This window comes from Panthera leo, chromosome C1 (assembly GCF_018350215.1).
Source record: "Panthera leo isolate Ple1 chromosome C1, P.leo_Ple1_pat1.1, whole genome shotgun sequence".
Classification (NCBI taxonomy): Eukaryota; Metazoa; Chordata; class Mammalia; order Carnivora; family Felidae; genus Panthera; species Panthera leo.
The window spans coordinates 215,075,859-215,087,514 of NC_056686.1; the positions used below are offsets into that span (position 1 = coordinate 215,075,859).

The window sequence follows — 11,656 nt, forward strand, 5'->3', positions numbered from 1 at the left end:
TCCTTCCCGTTGCCCCAGACGCGATTTGCCACTTAACCGGCTCTCGCACGAAACACGTTCCTCCCTCAGTGTGCTGGTCCCAGGCAGAGGCCGCCCCCCCTGCTTCGCCGGGCTTCTCACTCTCAAAAGAAAAGCCTAAGTACTGAGCCCAGGAGCTGCGGGTAAGAGGATCGAATCAATAGGATCCAATCTCTTTGCTGTCCCCTAATCCTTTCTTCTCCCTCCCTCCTTTTATTTTGGACTCCGCCACCCAGGCCATGTGGAAACCCGCCTATGACTTTTTACTGACGTGGAGCCACCAGATCGGGGACAGCTACCGGGACGTCATCCAGGAGCTGCACCTAGGCCTGGACAAAATGAAAAACCCCATCACCAAGCGCTGGAAACACCTCACGGGGACTCTGATCCTGGTGAACTCCTTGGACATCCTGAGGGCAGCGGCCTTCAGTCCCGTGGACCACGACGACTTTGTCATTTGAGCGGGTTCCCTCCCGTCCGCTGCTGCTCTGGGGCATGCACCCGCCGCCCCCCGTCTGTCCCAGATGCCCGTGCAGTCACCTGGGGGGAGGCGGGAGGGGCCGGCTGCTCGGACACACCCGGGGTGCCCCTCGGCTGGACCCGCGCCCGAGGACCAAGCACAGACAATGCTCCGCCGTCCTCCTCCGTTGAGGGGGGAGAGGGGGTGCTGAAGGGAATTTCTACCACGGGTCGTCGCCAACCAAAACAGCTTTCTATTTGTTAGGTATAAATTTAAATTTAAAATCATTTTTTTTTTTTTTTTTTTAGGACGGGGGGGAGGCCTATGAGACAGGTGGTATCTAATTTTTTTAATGGACCAGAAAAGTTTAAAAAAAAAAAACAAAACAAAACACCTTCATAGGGGCGGATGCTGTTGAGGTTTTTATGTTCTAGAGAGACCTTTTTAAATTATGTTACGGATGTATATATGTATTTAAAGGCGATTCCCAGCCTCACCTTGCATTTGAACACTTAGCACGGAGAGACGCTTGCTCAAGTGTTGGACCTCTTTTGCTCTGTCCTTGTGAAAAGGGTGAACCCAATAGGAAATGTGGTTTTTCGGTAGCGGAGTCTAGCTCTTGCCCGTCCTTTCTGGGAACGTCCTGGGCCCTGCTGTCCCCTCTGAACTCCCGTTCTCTTCTGTACCTTTGCCCTGTGTCACAGTAAACGATCAGCGGGAGCGCTTGTGACCCTTCTGTGAGCCTCAGTGGGCAAAGGAAAATCCTACACGAGCCAGCAGGTGCCCTCGAGATGACAGGCCGCTGGGAGCTGGCGTTCGCTGTGGCCCCCACCTGCGTGCGGTCGGTCGCTCAAGAGAACGGTGCCACGTGCAATGCGGTGGTCCCTGCAGCTCTCAGATGCCATTACCCTGGGGGCAGGGGACGGCTTCCGGCAGGGCTCCAGGCCTCTCTGCTCCGTGGGAGAGACTTCACCACGAGGGACCCCTGTGCTCGTGTGTGTGCAGACGTGCCTGCCGTCACTGGCCAAACTCCGCTCCGTTCCATGTGACGTGAACCCCGCTCCCTTCCCGGTGCACCCATGTCCCCCAGGAAAACACAGCGTAAGGGACACCTTTTTTTTTTTTTTTTTGTACAATTAGAGATTATCCGAGCAGGATGTATGTTTTCTACAAATGAAAACGTGCCCCCCCTGGAACCGGAGGCAGAATGCTACCCGCCTTGACGGTTGTAGATCGGCGTGGCTGTGTGCGGGCGAGCGGTGTCGGGCCCCTGATCGCACCGTGGTTGCACCCAGCTCAGAAGGGAGGAAGGGGCAGGACTGAAGAATTGGAATTATGTGGCACACGGAGAGAAACAGTTCCTGGGAGTGGGTCAGCACCCGCGCTGGGCGGTCTGGGGTTCCTGGACCTCGTTCTCTGGATCTGCTGTTTTGAAACACGTCATGTTGATCACTGGGTGTAATCAGCCTACGATCCCTATCGGGCTGAAACATTCTTATGTACCTATCAACTCAGATACTGAAGACCAACTGGCTAGGAAAAAAAAAAAGAAAAGCACCTAGAAAAACTACGTTTTTTATGCTGCAAGAAGCAGGACCCGCAGTTCCCCAATGATCACACGAAATAACCTTAAATTCTGCTTCCCCTGTCCACCCTCACTCTTCCCAGAGATTGTCTCTCACCTTCTCCCCAAAGAAGAGACAAACCCAGATGCACCTTAAACCGTGGATGTTTTTCCTCAGGGGCTTGAAGTAGTTTCCTATGCAACATGTCTGTAGCACAAATTGAATTCTACAAAAGTTGCAGTAAATTTTATTTGCATATTTTAACCTATTAGTGTGCGTGTGTGTTTCTGTACCCATCCAGACTTTAAATTTTGTCTAATGTTTATGCATTTTTGAGAGAGAGAGAGAGAGAGAGAGAGAGAAAGCAGGGGAGGGGCAGAGAGAGGGAGACACAGAATCCGAAGCGGGCTCCAGGCTCCGAGCTGTCAGCACAGCACAGAGCCCGACGCGGGGCTCGAACCCACGAACCGCAAGTTCACGACCTGAGCTGAAGTCGGACGCTTAACCGACTGAGCCACCCAGGCACCCCTACCCCACCAGACTTTTAAAAAACAATAAAACCTAGTGTTTTATCTGTGCATAGAATAATGGCTCCCTCCTTCAAGAGCCACCCCAGGATGACAGTGTGACAGTTGGCTTAGCACGTTACTTTTATATTCTTACTGAATATTCTCTAGGCCGGTCCAAGAAGTTCAGTTAAAACCTCTATTTCTTTATTGATATTAATTTCAACGCTTGTAGTAATGGTAATTTGCATATGAAGTGAGGGTATTTGCAGGTGTTTTTGAGGACCAAATATTCAGGAAAAGAATTTGGTTGAAAAACATTCTAATTTCCCAAGAAGAAGACCATTTTGTCCATGATAAATTCCCGCCTTGGTCCTCGCGTGACCGCCACGCCGTCATGTCACATGGGGCCCATGTCAAATCGCTTGTGATCACCGAGCCCCCACCTCTGTGCCACCTGGTGCAGCAGCCAAGCCCAGGCTTGGTCCTGGAACCTTCCCACCAGGGGTCACCAGATCCCAGCACCCTGCGATCTCCCAACCATTGCTACTGTCCTGACCGGACCACAACCTTTGCCTTCTGTCCTTCTGCTCCCCTTACTACTTACTACTTGGCACCCTCCCATCTGGTCCACGGCCCGCTCTCCCCTCCTGCTTCCCGCCATACGGTCAACTCCGGGCTCACCCTCACCCTTGGCTGTGCCTCCCACGCGCTTGTCCCCGGCTGAGCTCCCTCGACCATCGCCTACACCCACAACTCCCTGCCTTTGAGCTGTTCCCCCAAGCTGGCACACCTCTCCTTTCTACAAGGAGCCACACTGAGCTCCTTAAGGGCATCCAGTGTCTAAACTCGTCGCTGAATCCCCAGAGCCTGGTGCCATAAACGTATCGCGGGAGGGAACTGACCATACCTCCGCAATAGAAACGCATCCCGAACGAGGATCGCTTGGCTCTCGGAGGGCCTAGAACGGCCTTTGTACTGGGTTTACGACCCGTGTGAACGTATTCGGCCCAGCAATGGGGGCATCGGACTCAGCTTAGTTTTGGGTGTTCAAAGGGGGAAACGTGGTGGGGGTGGAACTCGAGTGTACCCCAAAAGCAATTAGTTTTCCTACTAGTTCATTTCTGGGCATGAGGGAAACACTGTCAGTTTGGCCCCACGATTTATGCTGTAATAAAATTCAGTATTGTCTAAAATAGGTTGAGATGGCTTCATCTGAAACCGTCAAGTAACCTGAATTTAGGGGAAAAATTGTCCTGCCAAGTGTCTAGCCTTTGCTGCGCACCTGTGGTCTGTGAAAGGTGTGCTGTTTAACCTTCGTGGTGACCTTGGTTTCAAAGATGAGGAGGTTGGCCGGGGGCGGGCGGCAAACAGGATGAGCGGGGGCCAGCGAGAGCCCCGTCCACTCTAGCCGTGCCCTCCCCCCGCACCAGAAGCAGCGAGAATCCCGAGGGTTCACGGCCACTGCCTGGGAAGCAGGTGCCCGGGAGCGAGGGGTTCCCGTTGACGGCTGCGTTCTGGGAAGGGGGCTGGGGGTCCACCCCTCTCGGACCTCTGCCGGAGCGTGTGTGTGAAAACCTTCAGTATGTAACGTATTTGCACTTAGCCCAAATTTTTCTTTTTTGACAAACTTTGGCTTTATTGAGCTACACTTGACATATAAACAAAAGTCTTCTGGGGCACCTGGGTGGCTGAGTCGGTTAAGCATCCGACTCTCGATTTCAGCTCAGGTCATGATCTCCCAGTTCGGGGGATCAAGCCTTGCCTTGGGGTCTGTACTGGCAGCGTGGAGCCTGCTTGGGATTCTCTCTCTGTCCCTCCCCCCAGCCCCCAATATATTAATAGAGATTTTAAGTCTTCCTTTTATTCTAAGTTTATTTATTTTGAGAGAGAGAGGGAAAGAGAAAGAGTGAGTGCACACGAGCAGAGGAAGAGCAGAGAGAGAGAGAGAGAGAGGGAGAGAGAATCCCAAGCAGGCTCTCCACTGACAGCACGGAGCCCGACGTGGGGCTCAATCCCACGAACCGCGAGGTCATGACCTGAGCCAAAACCAAGAGTCAGACATGTGACCAGCTGAGCCACCCAGGCGCCCCGAGATTAGCCAGAATAGTATTTCTAAAGCTTTTGCTTCTCTGAGCTGATTCCACCGAACGGAGGAGAAGGGAATCTCGAAAAAATACACCGTTCGTGTCTGTGACTTTTTCAATATCCAAAGTCATGTTTCTTAATTTTCCATTTCAATTGTGCTTTTCAGAAGAATGTCTATAAACTCATGTCCTGAGTATATAGCACAACCTTCTTTATAATCTTCACCTCGGGGGTCAGCAGAAGACCACGAAAACGGAGTGTGCGTGCGGCAGGGAGGGCCGACGGGCTTCTCGCCTGCCGCCTGCCGTGTGTCGCCCAGAAGCCAGTCTTGGGCAGGTGGGGTGTCAAGGGAGAGGAGAGCCGGCTCCTGGCCCTCCAGGAGTCTGTATTCCAGGAAGGAAGATCCAGGCCTTTGAAACTGAAGGGAGATTGAAATGTTATCGCCCAAATGGACCGAGAAAGAATTTGAAAAACCATGCTGTTTTCTCCCCACGCACACCAGCTCCCAGCCTATTGATCATTAAGGCTTCTGATTCAACCCCTTCCATTTCTCTCAGGGGGCTCCGCCTCTAATCCTGACCACCAACACGTCTCCCCCATACCTGCAACTCCGGGCTTGTCCCCTCGAATCATCCTGCACACGGCCACCAGAATGGTCCTCCTCAAATATAAACCCATGCCCCCGTTTTCCCCAGCCCCCTGTGTTTAAAGCAGATGAACAAAAGCCTCTCAAGCGCCCGCCCACGAGTCCTTGCTGACCCTGATGACGCTTCCCCCGGCCCACACGAAATAGAAAAGTGAGGACAGCACGCTGAGCACCTCCGTTCGGCCAAACTTAGGTCCACCCAATAATCACTCCTGATTCTGAGATTAAGTCCTTCATGCTTTTTTGGTGTTAAAATGTCCTTTATGTGGGTAACTGATAACAGTAAACTGTAGACACTGCGGTTTTAATGCCTGTCTTGGCAAAGTAAAATGTTGGCCGAGGACAGACATCCACACTTTTTTTTTTTTTAAGACTTGAATCTTTGGACAAATAAGGGAGAAACGACACGAAACCGTCTATTTCTGTGGCTCTTTGTGGCTGTTTCTACTTAGACCACCCTCTTCACCCGTGGTGATAGCGTTATCATGTTTTCTGGGTGCCCGGAGAATACGTTTGCTATGTTTGGAACCCAGAGCATGCAAACTCGCAGCTTCTCTTGCAGCTAAATGTGGGCGTGTGGCTAACTTACGCCACGCAGCTCCCTGATTCAAAGACCAGCGACTTGCAGAGGGAGGAGGGGGTGTGATGGACCTTCTGGCGTTCCGGGCAGCTGTGGTCACGGGGCACCCTCCTTGCCCCATCATGCATCGGTGCTAGCCAGCGTCCATGGTTGGTGTGCAGGGGCACATCCCTCACCAGGCCGGTTCTGGACACCGGCATGGAGCGTGGCTCCTCTCCCAGCCCTCTGGTGAATGACCCAGTTCCAATTTCTGTTGCCTGCAAATAAGCATGTGGGCTTCCGACCGGTTTTATTCCTTCAAGATTCCGCTCTGATAATCAGACTCCCCTGGGAAGTCCTCTGGGATGCACCAAGGAAAACCCTTCCCCTGTTTTCCCACAGCCCTCCGCCCTTACCCCATGTATAATGTGAAGCTTTCTGTGTCCGAGCTGTGCCTTTGCTGGCTGGCCCCCCAGACCATAAACTGAGCAAGGGAGATGTCTAGCTCACGCTAAGTTCAGACGCCCCCTCGCTAAATCCTCGGATGTGTGGCTGGATGAGTGGAAAACTCCAGGGACCTGCCAACCCATTCATCCAGGGGACCGGAAGCTAAGCCCTGGCTCCTGAATAGCTTTGTGTATAATCGTAGGGGTTTCTTTTTATCAAACACATAGAAGTTTTTTTTTTTTAATGTTTATTTTTACTTTTGAGAGACAGAGCATGAGCAGGGGAGGGGCAGAGAGAGAGGGAGACACAGAATCCGAAGCAAGCTCCGAGCTCCGAGCTGTCAGCGCAGAGCCCGACGCGGGGCTCGAACTCACAAGCCGTGAGATCATGACCTGAGCCGAAGTCGGACGCTTCACCGGCTGAGCCACCCAGGCGCCCCTCAAGCACATAGAAGTTGTATGGGGAGACTATTCTGGATTTTTTCTAGAAATGTTTATATCTCTACTCAGTTCACCGGTCTTCCCGCTATAATATTACATGTCTTTTGCTCGGCTGGAGCTCACACTCGGAAAAACAAGGGTTTGCTTTACTGTTCACACATCCACATCTTCTCTGTCCCAAATGCAAAGTCATTTCACACCCAAGGTGTGGATGATCACAGCTAGGTGAGAACAGCAGACGCGGAAGCACTTGGTGAACATCTATAGCCCCCCGGGGAACGGTCTTGTCACAGGCCTACCTGGACACCTGAGCGAGCAGGATGCAGGACGGGCAGGCAGGACGCAGGACGGGTTGCCTGGCAACCCCAGCAATCCCAGGGCCCTCCTCCTCCCCCAGAAGGGAAGAGATCTGGAGAATTGCCTCCCTTTCATTTTCGACTCTGAGCCTGGTTAGAATCAACGTCCACAGAATGAAGACTGTATGGTACAATCCAGGCCAACAGGTCAGCGTCACGACTTGTCCCATCGCACCATACGAATAGAATCCTGTGGGTGGACAGAAGTAGGTGTATTCTCTGTACACCTGGTGAATTCAGAAGGATACGTTTATGTGTTAAAAATCTCTTCGGAAAATCAGGGGGCGCCCGGGTAGCTCAGTCGGTGAAGCGTCCGACTTGGGCTCAGGTCATGATCTTGTAGTCCATGGGTTTGAACCCCGCATCGGGCTCTGTGCTGATGGCTCGGAGCCTGGAGCCTGCTTCGGATTCTGTGTCTCCCTCTCTCTCTGCCCCTCCCCTGCTCATGCTCTGTCTCTCTCTCTCTCAAAAATAAATAGATATTTTAAAAAATCTCTTTGGAAAATTAGATTCCAGTTCTCCAAGTATTTTTGCAAAACACCTTCACCGATACCTAATTATCACATTTTCCATGTGAGAGATGAGTTGAGAAAATTAAAGACACAGAAGGTAATGGATGTGAGTGAGGGATGCAGGCACTTGACCTAGTTAGAGCTAATTTATACAGACCTTGGAGATTTATGTATTGTTCCCAGGCCCCGGGAGTTAGCGATCATTTTTCAAATAATAGATTTGTGCAAAATACATAGAGAGGTACCTTGGTACCTGGTGATGGCCAGCGTCACGATGCCACGCACAGGACAATCAGAGCTATCAACACAAAAATAAATTGGTTTTGCATTCATAAACCCATACCTAAGTAAAAGCGGCTCCCTTTTCTGTTTGTGGCATGTAATGTATCCCAAAATTGTGCTTAAAATATTATTGGATATCTTTGATGCACTCGGGCAGCATTTTCTTCCTAAATGACAAAAAAAAAAAAAAGCTTTGCACAACGCTCCTGCCTCCCTTCCGACAAGATAGGTTATTAGCGTCCTTATTTCCAAAATGTTTTCAAAACATAAAACTTCACTCTGTGTCATTCAAGTGTTTTTAATATTCGCTCCGATTGGGGTGTTTTGCAAGCCAATCAGATTACAACAGAAGTCTGGTTGAGACATTATTATTTTGGATTCCTATACGTCTCCCACCCACAGCTCTGGGCAGAAGTGAAATGGGTCCCAGCCTAACAATCTTGAGAAAGAAAATTCAGTTACTTAAGGTTATTTTTTAAAAACCGTAATTGTTTTAAAAAAAAAACACTCGCCTGTTTTTATTTCTTTATTTTTTTAATGTTTCATTTGTTTTTGAGAGAGAGACAGAGACAGAGCACAAGCAGGGGAGGGGCAGAGAGAGAGAGGGAGACACGGAATCCGAAGCAGGCTCAGGGCTCCGAGCTGTCGGCACAGAGCCCGACGCGGGGCTCGAACCCCCGAACTGCGAGATCACGACCTGAGCCGAAGTCGGACGCTCAACGCAGGCGCCTTTCACCTGATTTTTTAAGCGGAGTTCATGGACCGCCTGAGTGAGACTCACGGGAAGGAAGCATATTTTTAAAATGCAGATTCCAAGTCTTCCTAGGCCTTTAGAATCTGATGTTTGTGGCAGCCCAGGAGTCTGCATTTTACCAGGCTTTCCATCTGAGTCTGGGGTGACATGTGAAGACCAGGCTCAATTTTTGATTTTACGGTAAAACCCCAGGCAGAAAAGAAATGGAAGTGACTTCCGTTTCTGGGCAGGAGGGACGGGTGCGGATTCTGTTTTGTGGGGTCCGCGCGTTTCCGCAGCCACAGCTCCCGGCTCCTGAGCCCCCTGGACTCGGCGCGTCGTCCCATGTTCCCTCGCCCTCCCGCTGAACTTGAACTCAAATCCAGCCGATTGTTTGGGAGGCTTCTCGGACGCGAGCCGTGTCGCAGGCCCCTGTCCCCGCCGAGGACCTAAGGGGGCCGCCGGTGCTTAGGGGCAGGCAAGCCCTCCCTGTCCTGTGCCTTCCCAGGCCTCCTGGCTGGCAGGCAGGGATTTCTGCCCCCTGCTGGAGACTGTGCTCCGCAGCCCCGGGCCCGGGTTTGGGCCTCACCCAGTGTTCTGAATGCAGGGACCACGGTCCACACCGGCCGTGGGGATTTACAGCTGCCGAGTGGGAGACCTCTTGCGGGCAGAAGCAAGTCTTGTCATTTGGTTAACACTGGTCGTTAGGCAGGACTCTGAAAAGTCCCTCCCGCTGGCCAATGCAGGCTCGACGGGCTCGGATGTCCCCGGGAGGTGTGGGGGTGTTCTTGCGTGTGCGTGTGTGCGTGAGCGTGCGAGCGTGCGTGTTGTGTCTCCACCAGACGTCCAGGAGGACTCTGAGGCAGGCCCCCGCATTGCTTACCTGGGGCGACGTCACCGCCACAAAGCAACCGGCCCTTCAGCTTTGTGCCAAGGCCACCCAGACTAATAACAGCCAACACTTAGCACTTGCTTTGTGCCTTGCCGTGGTCCTAAGAACTCGAGAGGTTTTAACTCGCTTGATCCTTGCAACATCCCTGTGAGATACGTATCATTATTAGCCACAGCTGACAGATGAGAAAGTGAGGCCCAGGGAGGGTAAGTGACCTTCCCAAGGTCACGCAGCGTCCACGTGTGGAGCTGAGATTCAAAGCCCGGGCAGCTTGGCTCCGAGGTCCTTGCTGTAGCCCACTCCTGCCGCGGCCAGGTGATGTTTTCCTGTGAGCCAAACCCCCTAGCAAGAGAAGGAAGCTGTCGCCTGCCTCCCTGAAAGGGATACGCGGCACAGATTGTATTTCTGACTCCAGAATGTTTTACGTGGGGATGATGAAAAGCGGAGAAGGGTTTGCAATAGCCTCTTTGTTCTTACTTTCCTTGGGTCGGGCGGATGTGATTAGTTTGCACGCTGCCCGCAGACGTCAGCAGCTGGTGTGGAGCCCGCACAGAGGCCGGCTGGAGTAAGAGTGACTCTAGAATTTGCCACATCATGAATGCCCGTCAATAATGGGGCAGTGAGGGGCGCCTGGGTGGCTCAGTCGGTTAAGCGTCTGACTTCAGCTCAGGTCACGATCTCGGGGTCCGTGAGTTCGAGCCCCGCGTCGGGCTCTGGGCTGATGGCTCAGAGCCCGGAGCCTGCTTCCGATTCTGTGTCTCCCTCTCTCTCTGCCCCTCCCCCGTTCATGCTCTGTCTCTCTCTGTCTCAAAAATAAATAAACGTTAAAAAAAAAAAAATAATGGGGCAGAGAAATAAATTGCTGTCCATTTCCACAGTGGAATACCGTTCAACCGTTAACGGGAATAGGGCGCTCTATAATCGTTTGCGCGAAAGGGTCTCCAAGGCCCGGTAAGTGGAACAGAATAGAACGGTGGGTACAGAAGCTTTCATTTATGTTACAAGGGAAAAAATAGGGCCCTCCACAAAGCATCCCTAGACTGGCACCAAAGAAGGATGCTCAGGGGGTTTCCTGGATCCTGGAGAAGCTGCACCTGGGGGAAGGCCTTTCTTCTCGTGCCTTTTGATTTCCTACTCTCTCGTGGCGATACTTTCATGATTCTATCTATCTTCTGCTCCAGGTAATAATTTATGAAATGAGAGTCATTTAGAATCGGCTGCGGGGATAGAACGAATACCCCAATCTGCAGAATTAAAAAAAAAATCAAGCAAGTACCTACTTTGCATATTGTTAATCAGCGAAGTGGGCATAGAGAGGCAGACGATCAAAACTGATTTACGTGCCTCCAACAGGATGTTTTCAGACAGGGTCCCCGGATGGGTCCGGGGGCGTCTAGGAGACCCTCAAGGGGCGCGCTGCGTTTTTGTTCATTCTGCTCTGTGTATCTTTTGAGGAGGCTAAGTGGAGTTTTGAATGGCTTGTCCTGCAGGTCGATAATCCACAAAAGTTTAACAACCATTTGCCTAGAAGCTATGCAAAAGGATGATGTCCATGTAGAAGACTATACTATTCAGAATTGGGTTTTGTCATTTATTTATTTAGAGAGAGAGAGAGAGAGAGAGAGCAGGGTTGGGGCAGAGAGAGAGGGAGACAGAATCCCAAGCAGGCTCCGAGCTGTCAGCACAGGGCCCCACGCGGGGCTCGAACTCACGAACCGCGAGACCATGATGTGGAGTCGGACGCTTAACCGAGTGAGCCACCCAGGTGCCCCTATACTATTCAGGCTTTTAAATGAGTATCCCAGAGGGATCCTGCAGCATCCAGCTAAGGAAACGTAAAGCAGGGAGAGGCCGGCACCCGGGCCATGGTCCGATGCAGCCTGCCAGCCTGTGCCCGGGGCACGCCCCACCCAGAGGCTCTCGGCAGCCACGCGTCACGAACAGCCTACATGTGACACATATCGTCATCGTTCAATCTGCAGGGACGGCATCTGGCTGCCTGTCACAGAAACCTAAGAGGGGCTGGGTCAAGGAAGGGGCTCGTTTTTGTCACCTGACAAGGTGGCCAGGGAGGGAGAGTGCTTGGGGGCTGGCGCCCTTGCTCAGGGAACCAGCCTCCCGTTCTCCCTGCACAGCCATCCTTAGCGTGTGG

General features: G+C 52.1%; 1 protein-coding gene across 2 annotated transcripts in view; it reads left to right on the top strand.

Moving 5' to 3' along the window:
• SH3BP4 (SH3 domain binding protein 4) overlaps positions 1-2,307 on the top strand; it is an 86,583-nt gene extending 84,276 nt beyond the window's left edge. For both annotated transcript variants that reach the window (XM_042950622.1, XM_042950623.1), the window contains one exon: positions 255-2,307. In XM_042950622.1, coding sequence (XP_042806556.1) covers positions 255-479 — 225 coding nt within the window. In that variant the 3' untranslated portion in view covers positions 480-2,307. The remainder of the gene's footprint in view (positions 1-254) is intronic.
• Positions 2,308-11,656: the final 9,349 nt, after the last annotated feature.